The sequence below is a fragment of the Salvelinus namaycush genome, chromosome 27, assembly GCF_016432855.1.
Source record: "Salvelinus namaycush isolate Seneca chromosome 27, SaNama_1.0, whole genome shotgun sequence".
Classification (NCBI taxonomy): Eukaryota; Metazoa; Chordata; class Actinopteri; order Salmoniformes; family Salmonidae; genus Salvelinus; species Salvelinus namaycush.
In genome coordinates, this window is record NC_052333.1 from 28,224,100 (window position 1) to 28,245,746 (window position 21,647).

At 42.1% G+C, this 21,647-nt stretch overlaps 1 protein-coding gene across 1 annotated transcript in view; it reads left to right on the forward strand.

Annotated features, from left to right (window-relative positions):
• LOC120022684 (atrial natriuretic peptide receptor 1-like) overlaps nucleotides 1-21,647 on the forward strand; it is a 116,322-nt gene that overhangs the window by 43,298 nt on the left and 51,377 nt on the right. Inside the window, exons 4-5 of the mRNA XM_038966668.1 lie at nucleotides 2,159-2,272; nucleotides 15,995-16,130. Of these exons, the coding sequence (XP_038822596.1) occupies nucleotides 2,159-2,272; nucleotides 15,995-16,130 (250 nt within the window). The remainder of the gene's footprint in view (nucleotides 1-2,158; nucleotides 2,273-15,994; nucleotides 16,131-21,647) is intronic.

Genomic DNA, 21,647 nt, shown 5'->3' on the forward strand with positions numbered 1-21,647 from the left:
AATTGGGGACTGTGAAGAGACCTCTTGGTGGCATGTCTTGTGGGGTATGCATGAGTGTCCGAGCTGTGCGCCAGTATTTCAGCTCGGTGCATTCAACATGTCAATACCTCTCACAAATACAAGTAGTGATGAAGTCAATCTCTCCTCCACTTTCAGCCAGGAGAGATTGACATCCATATTATTAATGTTAGCTCTCTGTGTACATCCAAGGGCCAGCTGTGCTGACCTGTTCTGAGCCAATTGAAATGTTCCCTTTTTGTGGCACCTGACCACACGACTGAACAGTAGTCCAGGTGCGACTAAACTAGGGCCTGTTGATAAGTGCTTTTAAGAAGGTAGAGCAGCGCCTTTATTATGGGCAGACTTCTCCCCATCTTAGCTACTGTTGTATCAATATGTTTTGACAATGACAGTTTACAATCCAGGGTTACGCCAAGCAGTTTGGTCATCTCAACTTGCTCAATTTCCACATTATTTATTACAAGATTTAGTTGAGGTTTAGGGTTTGTTGAATGATTTGTCCCAAATACAATGCTTTTAGTTGTAGAAATATTTGGGACTAACTTATTCCTTGCCGCCCACTCTGAAAAGTCTAACACAACAGCACCCACAATCTTTTTATCATCATCTTTGAATGCATCAACTTTATTTTCTCAAACTCTTTAGGGACAAAGACCAAATTTGGAGTGAATCTGACTTTTAGTCCAACGACCCTTATTTTAAGCTTTAGATTATTTATTTATTTTTTAGCTTACGGCACCTGGTATTCCCAGGCGGTCTCCCGTCCCAGTACTTATCACACTGGTATGGTATGGCCAGAAGCATATTTTTTACCCAGTTTTCTCCCTGAATTAGATCCCTTGGCTCATCTCTGCAACGGTCAAGTCATGCGTCCTCCAAAACATGACCCGCCTTATCACAATGCTCGCTTAACCCAGAAGTCAGCCGCACCAATGTGTCGGAAGGACACACAGTTCGACTGACGACCGGAGTCAGCTTGCAGGTGCGCGGCCCTGTCACAAGGAGTTGCTAGAGCACAATGAGCAAAGGAAAGCCCCACCGGCCAAACCCTCCCCTACCCTGGACATCGCTAGGCCAATTGTGCGCCGTTCTATGGGGCTCCCGGTCCCAGCCAGTTGTGACGCAGCCTGGGATCAAACCCCAGGCTGTAGTTGCACCTCAGCACTGCGATGCAGTGCTTTTGACCACTGCGCCACCCAGGAAAGATATCAATGCCAAACTTAACATGGATCATCATGGTAATATCTTTGATGCCCCTAAAAAATTTCAAGTGTGAAGTGGATTTACAAAGGAGTGGATTTACAAAGGAGTGGATTTACAAAGGATTTAAATGGACACGTAAAGTCTGATTTCCTGATTCATCAATAACTCAAGCATCTCTTAACCAATCCCTTAGCTCAAACTAAGTTAAGAGATGTATGGTTAATGAGAATACGTTTTTCAAAAGTTTTCCAAAATTTCCAAGATGGAGGAATATTTATCCTGACGGACCTTATGTGTCCTTGAGACTAATTTATTCAGCATGAGGAAAGACACCTACATACAACATTTCAAGTTTCTAGGTCAATATGGGTGTTTGGCCTCCCGAGTGGCGCAGCGGTCTAAGGCACTGCATCTCATTTCAAGAGCCATCACTACAGTCCCTGGTTGTATCCCATCCGGCCATGATTGGGAGTCCCATAGGGCGGCACACAATTGGCCCAGCGTCGTCCGGGTTTGGCCGGGGCAGGCAGTCATTGTAAATTAGAATTTGTTCTGAACTGACTTGCCTAGTTAAGAATAAATAAATAAATAAAATAAGTGAGCCTGCTTATTACAGCGCCACCTATAAGCCTATCGGTGGGTGGCATTCTTTTTGACCAAGTCTTGGGCTCTAGTGTATGTGTGCCAAATTAGACAAAAGTTACCAATCTATGCTTGAGTTATTTGAACATGTCCAGGATTTTTTTTAAATCTAAGAATAACAATAGGTTTCACATATTCGCTGTGAACCTCTAATTAAAATGAGACGCAGGAGTTGATGAGTGTTTGTGCTGTATGTAACATGAGACTATGGCAATGTGTATGGTATAATCTGTGTGTTATGTGTTATGTTATTGCGTTTTTCTGACTGGTTGTCATTCATCTATCCTGACAGAGTGTGAAGATCCTGACCTACAAAGAGCCACAGAACCCGGAGTACAAGGAGTTTGTTTCCAACCTGAAGACGGACGCCATGAACATGTTCAACTTCACCGTAGAAGACTCGCTGGTAAGTGAGGATGGCCAATTGGTTGCTTGCTTGTTGGTTGATTGACAAATTGATTGACAGGCAGGGTGATACCAGAATAGAAAGAAGGTAGAAATAAGACAGTAAAAGTAAAACTGCATATGATATTGGCAGGAGAGTGGTAGAGACAAAGAGGGTGTCTTTCTTATTCATAGGATGGACACTCAAGAACATCCAACTTTGGAAAGGATTGTACTTCCTTCAGACCCACAAACAGAATTAAATAGACAAAAAAAGTTGTTTTATTAGATGTACAAACACCGATAAATTCACAGGCAGACTCATAGACCAACAGAAATGGAATCGCTTCTTGCGGCTTATCTGCTGGCTCACAGTTACCGATGTGGGCCCAAACTGTACCGCCTCTATCTGCCTTCACAATGCATGACCTTTCAAAGGTTGCTGGGACAAGAGCTTGTAGAATTTTCATAATTTCCCCTCAGTCCTAATGGATCTCATGTTAAAAAAAACAAAGGCTGGGTTCAGTCTTTGCCAATAGGGATGTTCTACAATGTGATGTGTGTCAGGTTGTTTACACTGTATTGGAGTCAACAGAGTGATGGCCGGCACACCTCCTGAGCTGATTAAAGGTGAAGATTGAAATCGTTTTTACCCTTCTATGCTTTGAATCAGAACTCTTGAAAGGTGCTCTCTAGAACTAGGTAGAACCCTCTGTGGAAAGGGTTCTACCAAAAATAGTTATTCTACTTAGAACCAAAAAGGATTCTCCTATGTGGACAGACGAATAACCCATTTGGAACCCATTTTTGTAAGAATGTAGAGAATGAACATTCTGGCGTTTTGCCTTCTGGCTCAGTTTGGATTTGCTAGCATAGAATTACCTTAACCGCATGACATTTGCAGGTTCTCAATGTTTAGATTTAGGAAACCTGTTTGCAATTATCAAATTTTAAGTGTACGTGTTACATTTCAATTCCAATATTTTCAAGTCAGTCAGCAATCGCTGTGGGACATCTAGAAATGGTAATTTCCTTGCACTTTTTGCATAATCCCTAATTATGATTGTCAAGTATAATTACAATTTTATTAGACTGTTGTCTGACAACAGATTTAGATGTTACACCTAAATGCTAAATTCTGCATGTTGGGACATGCAATTCTGGTAACCATTGCTATAATATATGGTTAGCTGTGCTCTTTTTGGCTATGCTAATAGAATATAGGTTATGTAAGAGATAAACACCTCCGTTCTGTACATTACCTTGGAAATAATGGACGACGCAGTGGAGTTAATTTTTCCAAGGTAATGTACAGAACGGAGTCGTTTATCTCACTTATACCACAGTTGTCAAAGAAAACAATACTAAAGCACACATTTACCCGTAAAAAAACATTGATATTTTCATTTTTATAAGCAAATTCATACTTGGTTGCTAGAGACGGTTGCTAGAGACGCGACCCAGTCGTTGGTTCGATTAGTTTGATATTTATGGACACGACCCAGTTGTTCGTTCATTATGTTCATGGCAAAGTTCTTATCCCTTGCTTGCTAGCTAGCCGACTAGCTACGGTTACAGTCAAGGCAGTCAAGGCCTCTGCAGCCAGAATAACAGCAAAGTAGCTGCATTTGTATTTGTTTACGCCGTTTTCTATTGACATTCTTTTCAATACATCCATAACAATGAGCTGATAATGCCGATTTTCTCTGGCATAGCTAGAAAAGTTTGCCTTCCCATCAGGACACTCGTCGACACTGACTGTTAATTGCATAACAAACACTAGGGTAGAAGCTAGCTAAATAGTTTGTTGCTAGCAAACCTGCCAATATGACAACTGAATAAAAAAATATCAGTAGCTGTAAACAGCTGGATTAAACTAGAAACATGTGGAAGGATTTGACAGCATAGCGGCGGAGGGGACCGGAGAACTGTATGTTCATCACACCACGTTAGGTCATCAGATGCTCCAAAAAGTAAGTCTCTGGAAAAACAAATCAATGCTAGCAAGCTATGTGTTTTCCTCGTTGGACCTGTGTTTACAATGTATCCAATTTCAGTTTGTGTGGTTGTTGGTTTAGCTTTCTGTAACTTTGTAGCAAGTACGGTCTGCATGTGCAGGTACGCGTATTGCGTCATGATTGCAAGGTGTCACGATAACTTTTACAACTGTCCCGTTACCCTGTTTTCTAAGTGTATTATTGGGCTTGCTGGAGTGTAAATTTTCCACACAAACTTTGCTTTCGATGGTTGAAGTTATGCCACAGAGGTTTTTATACTGGAAACAGGGATGTATCCATCATATGGAGCCTGTAAAGTTACATATCTCCTCTTGGGAAGATTATGGGTCTTTTAGGTCTGCGGCATCATATTGTTTATGGAAAATAACAAACTATTGCTTTATAGCTACTGCTGGGCTAAGCTAATTCAAGTGACAGGGCTGTGTGTCACACTCCAGTGTCTCTAGTCTCAGCCCAATCAATGGCACCTCAGTTAGGAAGCTAGAAAGCCAGTCACTAATTAGTGCAGCAGCAGTCCAGGGAAGGTAGAAAGTAATGCTTCTCCTCCCATTTGGCACTTGGGAAAATTTGCTGATATACTGATTGTCATAGCAACACGGACCCTAATGTAGAAATGGCAGCCATTATTGCACAGTGTACTTGGGCAGCCCTGCTTATTACACTATAAGACAGGCTAAAGTTCAGGCAAAACATCTATGTGGATTTGTCAGCTCGTGAAAGCAGTTCCATGCATCTTTAGATCACATTGCATTTATGCGGTAGACAAGTTTCACCTGAATACACAAATTGGAATGTTTGGTCGATTACACAAATTGTGTGAGACATTCATTGTGTGAAACCATGTCAAGGTATATAAATGCTCGGCCGCCCGAGTGGCGCAGCTATCTAAGGCACTGCATCGCACTGCTTGAGGTGTCACTACAGACCCAGGTTCAATCCCAATCCGGCCGTGACCGGAAGTCCCATAGGGCGGTGCACAATTGCCCCTCATTGCACTCTAGTGACTCCGCTGACTTCGGTTGTCAGTTGAACGGTGTTTCCTTCGACACATTGGTGCGGCTGTCTTCCGGGTTAAGCAGGCAGGTGTTAACCTCTACAGGATCGGTGGGTCCCCTGCCGGGACAGTTGAGCTAATGTGATTAGCATGAGGTTGTAAGTAACATAATTTACCAGGAGATAGATGTCTCTGATATTGGCAGAAAGCTTAACTTCTTGTTCATCTAACTGCACTGTCCAATGTACAGTAGCTATTACAGTGAAATAATAACATGATATTGTTTGAGGAGAGTGCATAGTTATGAACTTGAAAAGTAATTAATAAACCAATTAGGCACATTTGGGCAGTCTTACATCCAATGGTTCATTGGATCAGTCCAAAACTTTGCACGTACAGTGCTGCCATCTAGTGGCCAAAATCAAAATTGCACCTGGGCTGGAATAATACATTATGGCCTTTCAAAGATGATTGTACAAAACAAATACAAAAAAACTCATGGTTTTTGCTTTGTATTATCTTTTATCAAATCTAATGTGTTATATTCTCCTACATTCATTTCACATTTCCACAAACTTCAAAGTGTTTCTTTTCAAATGGTATCAAGAATCCTCCTCTGTTCCTCTGGTGATGTAGAGGTTAATCCAGGCCTTGCAGTGCCTAGCTCCACTCCTACTCCCCAGGTGCTCTCATTTGTTGACTTCTGTAACCGTAAAAGCCTTGGTTTCATGCATGTTAACATTAGAAGCCTCTTCTCTAAGTTTGTTTTATTCACTGCTTTAGCACACTCTGCCAACCCGGATGTCCTAGCCGTGTCTGAATCCTGGCTTAGGAAGTCCACACAAAACCCTGAAATTTCCATCCCTAGCTATAACATTTTCCGACAAGATAGAACTGCCAAAGCAGGCGGTGTTGCAATCTACTGCAGAGATAGCCTACAGAGTTCTGTCTTAATTTCCAGGTCTGTACCCAAACAATTCGAACTTCTACTTTTAAAAATCCATCTTTCCAGAAACAAGTCTCTCACTGTTGCCGCTTGCTATAGACCACCCTCTGCTCCCAGCTGTGCCCTGGACACCATATGTGAATTGATTGCCCCCCATTTATCTTCAGAGCTCGTGCTGCTAGGTGACCTAAACTGTGACATGCTTAACACCCCGGCCATCCTACAATCTAAGCTTGATGCTCTCAATCTCACACAAATTATCAATGAACCCACCAAGTACAACCCCAAATCCGTAAACGCGGGCACCCTCATAGGTATCATCCAAACCAACTTGCCCTCCAAATACACCTCTGCTGTTTTCAACCAAGATCTTAGCGATCACTGCCTCATTGCCTGCATCCGTAATGGGTTTGCGGTCAAACAACCACCCCTCATCACTGTCAAACGCTCCCTAAAACACCTCAGCGAGCAGGCCTTTCTAATCGACCTGGCCCGGGTATCCTGGAAGGATATTGACCTCATCCCGTCAGTAGAGGATGCCTGGTTATTCTTTAAAAGTGCCTTCCTCACTATCTTAAATAAGCATGCCCCATTCAAAAACTTTAGAACCAGGAACAGATATAGCCCTTGGTTCTCTCCAGACCTGACTGCCCTTGACCAGCTCAAAAACATCCTGTGGCGTTCTGCATTAGCATCGAACAGCCCCCGTGATATGCAACTTTTCAGGGAAGTTAGGAACAAATATACACAGGCAGTTAGGAAAGCTAAGGCTAGCTTTTTCAAGCAGAAATTTGCATCCTGTTGCACAAACTCAAAAAAGTTTTGGTACACTGTAAAGTCCATGGAGAATAAGAGCACCTCCTCCCAGCTGTCCACTGCACTGAGACTAGGAAACACTGTTACCACTGATAAATCTACAATAATTGAGAATTTCAATAAGCATTTTTCTACGGCTGGCCATGCTTTCCACCTGGCTACCCCTACCCCGGTCAACAGCCCTGCGCTCCCCACAGCAACTCGCCCAAACCTCCCCCACTTCTCCTTTACCCAAATCCAGATAGCTGATGTTCTGAAAGAGCGGCAAAATCTGGACCCCTACAAATCAGCCGGGCTAGACAATCTGAACCCTCTCTTTCTAAAATGATCTGCCAAAATTGTTGCATCCCCTATTACTAGCCTGTTCAACCTCTCTTTCGTATCGTCTGAGATTCCCATAGATTGGAAAGCTACCGCGGTCATCCCCCTTTTCAAAGGGGGAGACACTCTAGACCCAAACTCCTACAGAGCTATATCTATTCTACCCTGCCTTTCTAAGGTCTTTGAAAGCCAAGTTAACAAACAGATTACCGACCATTTCGAATCTCACCGTACCTTTGCCGCTATGCAATCTGGTTTCAGAGCTGGTCATGGGTGCACCTCAGCCACGCTCAAGGTCCTAAACGACATCATAACCGCCATTGATAAGAGACATTACTGTGCAGCCGTATTCATCGACCTGGCCAAGGCTTTCGACTTTGTCAATCACAGCATTCTTATTGACAGACTCAACAGCCTTGGTTTCTCAAATGATTGCCTCGCCTGGTTCACCAACTACTTCTCCGATAGAGTTCAGTATGTCAAATTGGAGGGCCTGTTGTCCGGACCTCTGGCAGTCTCTATGGGGGTGCCACAGGGTTCAATTCTCGGGCCGACTCTCTTTTCTGTATACATCAATGATGTCGCTCTCGCTGCTGGTGATTCTTTGGTCCACCTCTACGCAGACGACACCATTCTGTATACCTCTGGCCCTTCTTTGGACACTGTGTTAACTAACCTCCAGATGAGCTTCATTGCCATACAACTCTCCTTCCGTGACCTCCAACTGCTCTTAAATGCAAGTAAAACTAAATGCATGCTCTTCAACCGATCGCTGCCCGCACCTGCCCACCCGTCCAGCATCACTACTCTGGACGGCTCTGACTTAGAATATGTGGACAACTACAAATACCTAGGTTTCTGGTTAGACTGTAAACTCTCCTTCCAGTCTCACATTAAACATCTCCAATCCAAAATTAAATCTAGAATCGGCTTCCTATTTCACAACAAAGCATCCTTCACTCATGCTGCCAAACATACCCTCGTAAAACTGACCATCCTACCGATCCTCGACTTCGGCGATGTCATTTACAAAATAGCCTCCAACAGTCTACTCAACAAATTGGATGCAGTCTATCACAGTGCCATCCGTTTTGTCACCAAAGCCCCATATATTACCCACCACTGCGACCTGTACGCTCTCGTTGGCTGGCCCTCGCTTCATACTCGTCGCCAAACCCACTGGCTCCAGGTCATCTACAAGTCTCTGCTAGGTAAAGCCCTGCCTTATCACTGGTCACCATAGCAGGACCCACCCGTAGCACGCACTCCAGCAGGTATATCTCACTGGTCACCCCCAAAGCCAATTCTTCCTTTGACCGCCTCTCCTTCCAGTTCTCTGCTGCCAATGACTGGATCGAACTGCAAAAATCACAGAAGCTGGAGACTCTTATCTCGCTCACTAGCTTTAAGCACCAGCTGTCAGAGCAGCTCACAGATCACTGCACCTGTACATAGCTCATCTGTAAATAGCCCATCCAATCTACCTCATCCCCATACTGTATTTATTAATTTATCTTGCTCCTATCTCTACTTGCACATTCATCTTCTGCACATCCTACCATTCCAGTGTTTAATTGCCATATTGTAATTACTTCGCCACCATGGCCTATTTATTGCCTTACCTCTCTTATTCTACCTCATTTGCACATGCTGTATATAGATTTTTCTACTGTATTATTGATTGTATGTTTGTTTATTCCATGTGTAACTCTGTGTTGTTGTATGTGTCGAACTGCTTTGCTTTATCTTGGCCAGGTTGCAGTTGCAAATGAGAACTTGTTCTCAACTGCCCTACCTGGTTAAATAAAGGTGAAATAAAAATAAAAATAATATGCATATCCTTGCTTCAGGTCCAGAGCTACAGGCAGTTAGATTTGGGTATGTCATTTTAGGTGAAAATTGAAAAAACGGGGCGGATCCTTAAGAGGTTTTAAGGAGTGTGGTTTGGCGGGTCATGTTTCGGAGGATGCATGACTTGACCTTTGCCTCTCCCGAGCCTGTTGGGGAGTTGCAGTGATGAGACAAGATAGTAATTGGATATCACAAAATTGGGGAGAAAAAGGGAGTTATAAAAAGGTTATGGAAAAAAAGGTATATAAATGCTGTTATTTTGTTTGAATTGTAGGTGGTAATAGAGTGATTGTGTGGCTAACGGGGTGTGTGGGTGTATGGAGCTGCCTGGCTAATATTCAGGGGTGTCCTCTGTAAGGGAGCTTAAATTGGTACTGAACGTCCCTGGGTGGCGCCAGCTAAAGTGCTGAACGAGAGGTGTGGGTGGCTCTACCTTTGTTAGAGCCAGTGAGAGATGGTCTGTGGGGACGGTTGTTCGCTCAGGGACCAGCTCATGTACTTGTGTCTGTCTGTCTGTCTGCCTGTTAAAGGTCCAATGGAGCCATTTTTATCTCAATGTCAAATCCTTTCTGGGTAACAATGAAGTTCTTTGCAAAGAGCAATTTCTCAAGCAAGAATGTTGCTAGAATTGTCTGGGAGTGGCCTGAGTGGGGAGGTGAAAACTAGCTGTTATTGGCAGAGAGGTTTGGAACTCTCTTTCTTATTGGTCTTTTAACCAATTTACCGTGATGTCACCAGACAGGCCAAAACTCCATTCCACCAAAACATTCAGTCTTTTCAAACAGCTCTTACAATAAAAGGGCATTATCATAATTTTCACAATTTCACAGTATAATTCCAACCTCATAGTGTGGAAGTATATATAAAACACAGGGAAATCACAATGGGCCTTTAAAGGTGCAATATAAAGATATCGCTCCGCCATTTCCTGATTGCTAAAATTAGAATAGTTTGCCTAATTTCAGTGTATGTGACAAAACAAGCAATGTGTAGACAATCATTGTACCATCTTAACCGCTGTGAAATAACCAAAAATATTGTATTTTCAGCTGTTTGACGCTGGTGTACAAAATCGAAAGTAAAATACGCAAAAACGAAACGTAATAACAGGAAGCATAAAAATATTGCACATGGACCAGATCTATCGTGTCTTAGATTTGCTTTCAACCAGAATGACAAATCTATAACTCACATTTCTATGTGAATTTGGTTGGGTCGTCCAAAAAATTTCATATTGCAGCTTTAAGCCAAATCTAGGGTAGAAAAGAAAGTTTTGTCCTGGTGGATCGCAGACACTCTTCTGTGCCACTCCACTGTGACCAACATGCCCTTAATTTTGTCTGCTTTGCCGTCACTTTTGTCTGCGACCCACCAGGACAACACTTGCCTTTTCTAACATAAATTGGGCTTTTGTCTGTCTGTCTCTGTCTGTCTGTCCGTCCGTCTGTCAGTCTCTCTTTTGCCAATGAACAATGTCTGCTACTCTGATATCTCTCTGTTCAGCTCTCTCCATATCCCAAGCTTTATTTTTCTCTCTTCCATGTGTCTGTACTGGGCTTGAAAGAGTCCACCTGGCCACTGTTTTTGACAACCTAAGCCTTTCATCCCCCCCAAATCTTTAAATGCGCATATCGGAAGTTATTTTTCTCACCCCTACAACTACCGCTGCATGCTTTGGAGATAGTTGTATCATTAAACTCCTTCACATCTTCATCCCTTGGTACCTGTGGGCAACAATGAGAGCATCTGTCAAAATACCTACTGCAACGTGAGACACTAAAATCCCATCACTACTGTACTTATTAAAAACACACAGGGTCCCACCACGTGTACAGAGTAAAAGGGCAATTTAAACATAAACAGACAGAGGAGAGAACTGACTAAATAAGCATCATGTTTGCTTATGTTTGATTAATGTGTGAATGAATCATTGGTTGGATGGGTGGGTGGGTATATAGTTTGTGGACAATGTTTTAGTTAACATTGCTTGGTTTTTAAGGTTTGCTGCTGGGTTGGTGGGAGGATGGATGGACATACGGTCAGGTCCAGATTTATTGGCACCCTTTATAAAGATGAGCAAAAAAGACTGTACAAAAAATTTAGAAATACAAATACTGAGCTATACAATGCCTTTATAAAGTATTCACACCCCTCTATTTTCCACACATTTTGTTGTGTTACAGCCTGCATTTAAAATCAATTGACATTTTGTGTCACTGGCCTACACACAATACCCCATAATTTCAAAGTGGAATTTTGTTTTTAGGCAATTTTACTAATTCATTAAAAGAAATGTATGACTACCTCATCTCTGTACCTGTCACGCCCTGATCTGTTTCACCTGTCCTTGTGCTTTTCTCCACCCCCCTCCAGGTGTCGCCCATCTTCCCCGCTTATCCCCTGGGTATTTATACCTGTGTTTTCTGTCTGTCTGTTGCCAGTTCATCTTGTTTGTCAAGTCAACCAGCGGTTTTTGTATCAGCTCCTTGGTCCCCTAGTCTCTCTTTTTCTCGTCCTCATGGTTTTTGACCTTTGCCTGTCCTGACCCTGTACCCGCACGCCTGACCACTGCCTGTCTCTGACCCTGACCCTGAGCCTGCCTGCCGTCCTGTACCTTTGCCCCTACTCTGGATTATCGACCCCTGCCTGCCTTGACCTGTCGTTTGCCTGTCCCTGTGGTTACAATAAAAAAAATTACTTCACACAGTCTGCACTTGGGTCTTAGCTTGATTCGTGATAGTACCCCACCCATACAATTATCTGTAAGGTCCCTCTGTCGAACAGTGAATTTCAAGAACAGATTCAACCACAAAATCCAGCGCGGTTTTTCAATGCCTCGCAAAGAAGGGCATTTATTGGTAGATGGGTAAAAGATTTTAAAAAGAAGACATTGAATATCTCTTTGAGCATGGTGATGTTATTAATTAGACTTTGGATGGGGTATCAATACACCCTGTCACTACAAAAATACAGACGTCTTTCCTCAGTTGCCTGAGAGGAAGGAAACTGCTCAGGGATTTCACCATGAGGCCAACGGTGACTTTAAAACAGTTAGAGTTTAATGGCTGTGATAGGAGAACACTGAGGCACTAAAGTAAAACTGAAAAAAATGTGGCAAAGAAATGAACTTCGTCATGGATACAAAGCGGTGTGTTTGGGGCAAATCCAACACAACACAACACATAACTGAGTAACACTCTTCATATTTTCAAGCATGATGGTGGCTGCATCATGTTATGGGTATGCTTGTCATTGGCAGGGACTAGGGAGTTTTTTACAATAATAATGTACTTATTTGTCTGCTAAGCACATATATAGGACAACATGGCTCAGTCTGCTTTTCAACAGACACTGGGAGACAAATTCACCTTTCAGCAGGACAATAACCTAAAACACAAGGCCAAATATACACTGGAGTTGCTTTCCAAGACAACATTGAATGTTCCTGAGTGGCCTCGTTACAGTTTTGACTTAAATTGGCCTGAAAATCTATGGCAAGACTTGAAAATGGCTTTCTAGCAATGATCAATAAAAAAAAAAATACCCCCTTTTTCTCCCCAATTACTATCTTGTTTCATCACTGCAACTCCCCAATGGGCTTAGGAGAGGCAAAGGTCAAGTCATGCATCCTCTGAAACATGACCTGCCACACCACACTCCTTAACACCCACCTGTCAGAGGAAACACCATTCAACTGACAACCGAGGTCAGCCTGCAGGCACCTGGCCCACCACAAGGAGTCGATAAAGCACAATGAGCCAAGTAAATCCCCCCAGCCAAACCCTCCCCTAACCCAGACAAAGCTGGGCCAATTGTGCACCGCCCTATGGGACTCCCAGTCACAGCCAGGATCGAACCCAGAGCTGTAGTGACACCTCAAGCACTGCGATGCAGTGCCTTAGAATGCTGCGCCACTCGGAAGGCCTGGTCAATAAATGATTTGACAGAGCTTAAAGAATAATGGGCAAATATTGTGCAATCCAGGTGTGCAAAGACTTACTCAAAACAACTCACAGCTGTAATCACTGCCAAAGGTGATTGCAATATGTATTGACTCAGGGGTGTGAATACTTATGTAAATGAGATTTCTGTATTTCATTTTCTTTTAATTTGCAAACATTTCTAAAACATGTTTTCACTTTGTCATTATGGGATATTGTGTGTTGATGGGTGAGAAAAAATATACATTTAATGCATTGAATTCAGGCTGTAACACAACAAAATTTGGAATAAGACTTAAATGAATCCACCTGGCCACTGTTTTGGACAACCTAAGCCTTTGTATGATCCAAATGGTTTTTTAAATTATATTATTTTATACTAATACACTTGCCAAGAGAAATAGATTTAGTTTAACAAGTAATACAAAAAGCATTCACACCAGTGGTGGGTTTGACGTCGAAATAATGATGCATAAGCAGAAAAGGACCAACTGTAAAATATGGTGGTGGATCTTTGATGTTTTGGGGCTATTTTGCTTCCACTGTTCCTGGGGCTCTTGTTAAGGTCAACGGCATCAGGAACTTTACCTATTACCAGGACATTTTAGCCAAAAACCTATTTGCCTCTCCCAGGAGGCTGAAACTTGTAGACAAGTGGATCTTCCAGATAATAACCCCACGCACACATCAAAATCTCTTTCTCTGAGAAATTAAAAATAATATTGTTTTCCAATTTTTTTTTAGCAGGAATGATGATTCACTGAAAGATATGAAGGTACTCAGCGGATATTCCAGTGGACCATTTGAAGCATCTTCAAGTTTAATTTGCAGGGCTTCTCCAGATGTCCCATGTCCACAGTGGGAGGTTAGACAGTTCTAACCACAGGGGAATATGACCCGTTTCTCCATGTCTGAGTGATGTGGATATAAGGCCAGTTTGGCCACACGTGTCAATCGCAGCTCCTAGTCTGGTCTCTAACACAAACAAATAAAGGTTTGACTTATGAGCCTGTACTAAGCATTCTATAATAGTTATAGTTACACAGTTACATTCAGGGTCAGGAAATCCCTATGTCAGCTTGACCTCTTTCAAACACACAGTCGTTGTTACAAACACAGACTCACATGCAGGCGTGTGTTTGACTCTGACTCACACACACTCACACACACAAACATGTAAATACACTGTATATACAAAAGTATGTGGACACCCCTTCAAATTTGTGGATTCGGCTAAAGTGGTGTGAAGCTTGCCGCCATTGGACTCTGAAGCAGTGGAAACGCGTTCTCTGGAATGATGACTCAAGTTTCACCATCTGGCAGTCCGACGGACAATTCTGGGTTTGGCGGATGCCAGGAGAACGCTACCTGCCCCAATGCATAGTGCCAACTGTAAAGTTTGGTGGAGGAGGAATAATTGTCTGGGGCTGTTTTTCATGGTTTGGGCTGGGTCCTTTAGTTCCAGTGAGGGGGAAATCTTAACGCTACAGCATACAATGACATTCTAGACGATTATGTGCTTCCAACTTTGTGGCAACATTTTGGGGAAGGCCCTTTCCTGTTTTAGCATGACAATACCCCCATGCACAAAGCGAGAAATGGTTTGTCGAAATCGGTGTGGAAGAACTTGACTGGCCTGCACAGAGCCCTGACCTCAACCCCATTGTACACCTTTGGGATGAATTGGAGCGCAGACTGCGAGCCAAGCCTAATCACCCAACATCCATGCCCAACCTCACTAATGCTCTTGTGGCTGAATGGAAGCAAGTCCCTGCAACATCTTGACTTCCCAGAAGAGTGGAGGCTGTTATAGCAGCAAAGGGGGGACCAACTCCATATTAATGCCCATGATTTTAGAATGAGATGTTCGACGAGCAGGTGTCCACATACTTTTGGTCATGTAGTGTATATGTGGGAGATATATTATGTACAACTTACCTAAAAGCAAGAGATCGCTATGTGCACAGGTAAAATCAAGGAAATTGCTGCTGGGTGTTGAAACAGGTTGTTATAATGGTGAAATAGAAGAGGAAAGATGATGTAACTATTGTGGGGCAGCAGGTAGGCTAGTGGTTAGAGTGTTGGACTAGTAACCGAAAGGTTGCAAGATTGAATCCCTGAGCTGACAAGGTGAAAATCTGTCGTTCTGCCCCTGAACAAGGCAGTTAAGCCACCGTTCCTAGGCCGTCATTGAAAATAAGAATTTGTTCTTAACTGAGTTGCCTAGTTAAATTAAGGTTAAAAAAAAATTTGTGACCTCAGATAAATAGAGGATGAAATTAATTTTATTCTCTATTCCCTTTTCTACCACGGTATACGCTCGTCCTTATAGAAAGTCCACCAGATTTACCCTGGCATTATGTGGCTGAGTGATGAGGAGAAACGGAAATGTTTTTTTGTCCATTGTGTATTTCCATTTGCGGATTTTTTTGATAAAGCCTGGAATAAAAGAAAAATGGTGACTTATAATTAAAATATAAAGATATTTAGCTCCTATATTGCAAATAGCACTTATGTATATATATTGTGTGTACTGTAGGCCTGTCTCACACTTGAATCTTCTCTTTGTGCCAGAGTTGGTTCAAATGCCTTCCATTTAATTTTTCTGTATTTATTTATCTGTATACACTACCGGTCAAAAGTTTTAGAACACTACTCATTCAAGGGTTTTTACATTATTTTTACTATTTTCTACATTTTAGAATAGTAGTGAAGACATCAAAACTATGAAATAACACACATGGAATCATGTAGTCACCAAAAAAGTGTCAAAATATATTTTATATTTGAGATTCTTCAAATAGCCACCCTTTGCCTTGATGACAGCTTTGCACACTCTTGGCATTCTCTCAACTAGATGAACCTGATAGCAGGAGGCTTCTATGACGGCGTGATGCTTTACTCTCAGGCCCTGAATGAGACCATGACAGAGGCAGGGGGCCGGCCGCGAGGGGACACCGTCACCAAGAGGATGTGGAATCGCACGTACCATGGTGAGTCATTGCAGATACACACACACGTGTGTGCACGAGAACACACATACACAGAGGATGTGGAACCACACGTAACATGGTGAGTCAATGCAGATACACACACTCACAATGACCGTACCAATACAATATTCCAAACTTGTTTTGAGTAGTGCCATACCGTCCATTTGAAGTGACTTTTGCTGACTTTAAAAACTTCTTGTCAATAGGGGGGCGCTATTTTCACTTTGGAAAAAATCGTTCCCAAATTAAACTGCCTTGTACTCTATTCTAGATCATACAATATGCATATTATTATTACTATTGGATAGAAAACACTCTCAAGTGTCTAAAACTGTTTGAATTATATCTGTGAGTAAAACAGAACTCATTTTGCAGCAAACTTCCATACAGGAAGTGAAAAATCTGAAAACGAGGCTCTGTTCCAGGGCCTGCCTATTCAACTGGCTTATATTTATCGATATGTATGCACTTCATACGCCTTCCACTAGATGTCAACAGGCAGTGGAAGGTGGAATGGGGTGTCTAGCTTGATCTGAGGTCGAACAAGAGCTTTTGGAGTGGCAGGTCAGGAATTTCCTTTCTCTACCTAGGCGCGCGAAGCACCTCCATATTGTCTTCTGATAAGCGTTCGGTATACACGGCTAATATCTCCGGCTCTGATTTGATTTGATACATGTGATAATAACATCGTAAAGTATGTTTTTTCAACCGAGTTTTATCAGATTATTCAACGTTTATTGGGACTTTTGGAGTTTTCCGTTCTTTGCGTAGAGAGAAGATGGGAACGTTATCAAGCTTGGCTAGCATTGTGGCGCGAATTCGACAGGAGAAAAGGACATTCTAAAACCAAACAACGATTTATTCTGGACCAAGGACTCCTTGTACAAGATTCTGATGGTAGCTCAGCAAAAGTAAGAACAATTTATGATGTTATTTCGTATTTCTGTGGAAAATGTTATTTCTATTCTCCGCCGTTTTGGCGGGCGCTGTCTCGCAATAACGCAAGCTGTTCGTTATGGTAAAGTTATTTTTTTTAAATCTAACACGGCGGTTGCATTAAGAACCAGGGTATCTTTCATTTGCTGTACATCATGTATTCTTAAGTAAAGTTTATGTTCTTTGGTCAGATTAGGTGAGTGTCCAAAATAGCTCCTGACATTCTGGGGAAATGTTGCTACATTTTCACAATGTATAACCACGGTTTGCAGCTCTAAATATGCACATTTTCGAACAAAACATTAGTGTATTGTATAACCTGATGTTATAAGACTGTCATCTGATGAAGTTGTTCAAGGTTAGTGATTAATTTTATATCTTTTGTTGGTTTTTGCGAATGCTATCTATGCGGTGAATAAATGCGTTTGTGTGTTTGGCTATTGTGGTAAGCTAATATAATGCTATATTGTGTTTTCGCTGTAAAACACTTAAAAATCGGAAATATTGGCTGGATTCACAAGATGTTTATCTTTCATTTGCTGTACACCATGTATTTTTCATAAATGTTTTATGATGAGTATTTAGGTATTTCACGTTGCTCTCTGTAATTATTCTGGCTGCTTTGGTGATATTTTTGATGGTAGCTGCAATGTAGAACTATGATTTATACCTCAAATATGCACATTTTCGAACAAAACATAAATTTATTGTATAACATGTTATAAGACTGTCATCTGATGAAGTTGTTTCTTGGTTAGTGACTAATTATATCTCTATTTGGTCGGTTTTGTGATAGCTACCTATGCGGTAGAAACATGGTGAAAATATGCGGTTGAGTCTTTGGCTATTGTGGTTAGCTAATAGAAATACATATTGTGTTTTCGCTGTAAAACATTTTAAAAGCGGAAATGATGGCTGGATACACAAGATGTTTATCTTTCATTTGCTGTATTGGATTTGTGATTTCATGAAAATTATATTATATGATATCCCTGTCCCGTTAGGCTAGGCTATGCTAGTCAGCTTTTTTGATGAGGAGGATCCGGGATCCGGGATGGGTATCACTGAAAGGTTAAGGCCTGTTCATGGGACAGAAAAGGTCACCCATCATCTGTACACTGTTAGAAAAAAAGGGTCTATCTAGAACTTAAAAGAGCTCTATCTACGGCTTTTACGGTGACCGTATTACTGCCATACCGGCAGTCACGAGTCATGACTGTAGTCAAATTCCACATGACCATTTAATCACGGTAATTAGGCTTCTTCTAGCTCAGATGCTGCTGATGGTCATTAGTAGCCTACCAAAATTGCTAACTGCCTAGTACTCAGCATTCTATTCACTCTGACATCAATGCAAATGTAATCAAAATTGAATCAAACACTTCGTGAGAACCCCTAAGCTCATGTTGCGAAACATTTCTATAGGCAATTGCGTGAGAAAACAGAGTTTTGATGACCTCTACTAAAAAGAGGAGGATCCCATCAGCTTTCTATAGGCTAGGCCTACTATATTTATTTCTCAAATTTCCTAATATTAAGCACATTGCTTCCCTTTACAACATGAGTATTGCCTACCTTGCTGGCATGACAATGATCCACGTGAAAAGCAGCCTCCATTCGCTATTTAAGTGCATAGATGACAGGTATTTTTCCCCTGCTCCTGTTTTGAGACAGGTGCATGACAAGGGTCCATTCTAAATCAAAACAAATTTCACACATATATTATTTAGTATATGTAAAGAAAAGATTAAATCAAGAATAGTCTGATGGGTGACAATATTAGCCTAATAATATATTATCACTTGTGAATGATGCCCAGCTTGTGAGCAGTAAGGCAAGAAACAGAGCATGCCTTTTTTTTCAACTTTTTCAAATCATAGTTGCACACCTCATGTAGCCTAGCCCATAGGCATATATATTTGATAAGGTTTGTTTCACAACTAAAGTGTAAAAATGCACCTTTATAATGAAAGCATTACATGCATAATCGAATTTGCGGTCACTTTTGAAAATTGTGTTTTCCCGGTAATTGATTGCATTTGGGAACATGCGCTCTTATAGCCTACTGCCATGTGCACATTGCTGCGCTGATAATGTGAAATAATTTCTAAACATTTTAAGCTAAGTGTTCTGATCTGTTGCATCAGCCTCATAGATTTTTTAAGTTTTTATTTTTAAGCTAGTGGTTGTATTAATTTGGGTTCTTTGGCATCCCACAACTGTCCCAGACTATGTTTGGAATATTTATTTCTCGCATAGAATAGCTCAACTTTTGTACTATGGGGGATAGTAGATTGACATAGGCTAGTGCTTTTGCTATTCGTTAGACCTACTCATCTTGTTGGCTGATGAAATGTAAATGTGGACAGTTTTTCCAACATCTTCAATATGCACCTCGGCAGTTGCGTCCCCGAAGTGTCTGTCTTCACTTGTGGCCTGTGAGCAAAACGTGACGGGCATTGGCTAATAAGAATTGAGATACAGTGCATTTGGGGAAGTATTCAGACCCCTTGACTTTTTCCACTTTTTGTTACTGTGAGGACAGACGCTGGGAGACGAGAAGCAAGTACAGGGAGTGATGATTAAATGGAAAAATGAACATATAACAAAACAAGAACAGCGTCTGGACGGGGGGAACAAAACTACATTAACCATCCCACCTGGCCAACATCCAGTGAAATTGCAGAGCGCCAAATTCAAAAACAGAAATACTCATTATAAAAATTAATGAAACATGTTATACATCGGTTTAAAGATTAACTTCTTGTTAATCCAACCACGGTGTCAGTTTTCAAAAAGACTTTACGGCGAAAGCAAACCATGCGATTATCTGAGAACAGCGCCCAGCAGACAAATCATTACAAACAGTAACCAGCCAAGTAGACGAGTAACAAAAGTCAGAAATAGCGATAAAATGAATCACTTAAATTTGATGATCTTCATATGGTTACACTCACAAAACTCCCAGTTACCCAATAAATGTTTGTTTTGTTCGATCAAGTCCCTCTTTATATCCCAAAAACGTTTTGTTAGCGCGTTTTGTTCAGTATTCCATTGGAACAAAGCGCGGTCACAAAAGACAGACATTTCTTTTTTTAAGTACCATAAAGGTTCGTAGAAACATGTCAAACGATGTTTATAATCAATCCTCAAGTTGTTTTTGTCATAAATAATTGATCATATTTCAACCGGACAATATCTTCGTCAATAGGAAAGGAGAAACAAGAAAGGCGCTCTCCCGTTCATGCGCTGGCTTCATATCTGGAAATTTCCACTGTCCACTCATTGAAAGTGCTGTTTCTCCCTCATTTTTCAGAGTAAAAGCCTGAAACAATGCCTAAAGACTGGCCGCATGTTGTGGAAGGTATAGAGATCGTGAACTGCGTCATAAGTCTTTGTATGGTGGATAGGCTTTCAATGGAAAAGAGACATTACAAAATAATAGCACTTCCTGGATGGATTTTCCTCAGGTTTTTGCCTGCCATATCAGTTCTGTTATATTCACAGACATTATTCTAACAGTTTTGGAAACTGTAGTGTTTTCTACCCATATCTACCAATTATATGCATATCCTAGCTTCTGGACCTGAGTAGCAGGCAGTTTACTTTGGGCACGCTTTTCATCCAAAATTCCGAATGCTGCCCCCTACCCTAGTGAGGTTAATGCCGACACAGGGATCAAACTGAGAAAAAGACAGATATAGAGGAGGCAATCAACAAAGTGAATGAGTCCAGGTGAGTCCAATGAAGCGCTGATGCGCGTAACGATGGTGACAGGTGTGCGTAATGATGGGCCGTCTGGCGCTCTCAAGCCCGGCGTACCACCTGGGCGAGCTTGACGGGCCGGCCGAGGCATGGGAGCTGGACGAGCCGGCTGAGACTTGGAACCCCGACGAGCCGGCTGAGGCGTGGAAGCATGACGAGCCGGCTGAGGCGTGGGAGCCTGATAGGCCGGCTGAGGCATGGGAGCCCGACAAGCCGGCTGAGGCATGACGTGGGATGGGAGCCTGATGAGCTGGCTGAGGCGTGGGAGCCCGACGAGCCGGCTGAGGCATAACGTGGGATGGGAGCCTGATGAGTCAACTGAGGCAAGAAAACCTCTCGAGCCAGCTAAGGCATGGAAGCCCGACAAGCCAGCTGAGGCGTCCTCGGTTACTTCAGCAGCGGCACGTGGACCCGACTTCACCAACCCCAATTAAAAACAAAAGCACTCCCTGATGCTTCCATTATAGGTATCTACATTCTGTGAGGACAGACGCTGGGAGACGAGAAGCAAGTACAGGGAGTGAAGATTTAATGGATAAACGGACATATAACAAAACAAGAACAGCTTCTGGACAGGGGGAACAAAACAACATTAATGCAGACACAGGGATCAAACTGAGGAACAGACAGATTTAAAAAAGTGAAGGAGTCCAGGTGAGTCCATTGAAGCGCTGATGCGCGTAATGATGGTGACAGATGTGCGTAATGATGGGACACTTGACGCCCTCAAGCGCAAGAGAGTGGGAGTGGGAGCAGACATGACAGTTACGTTACAGCCTTATTCTAAAATGGATTAAATTGTTTTTTCCCCTTATC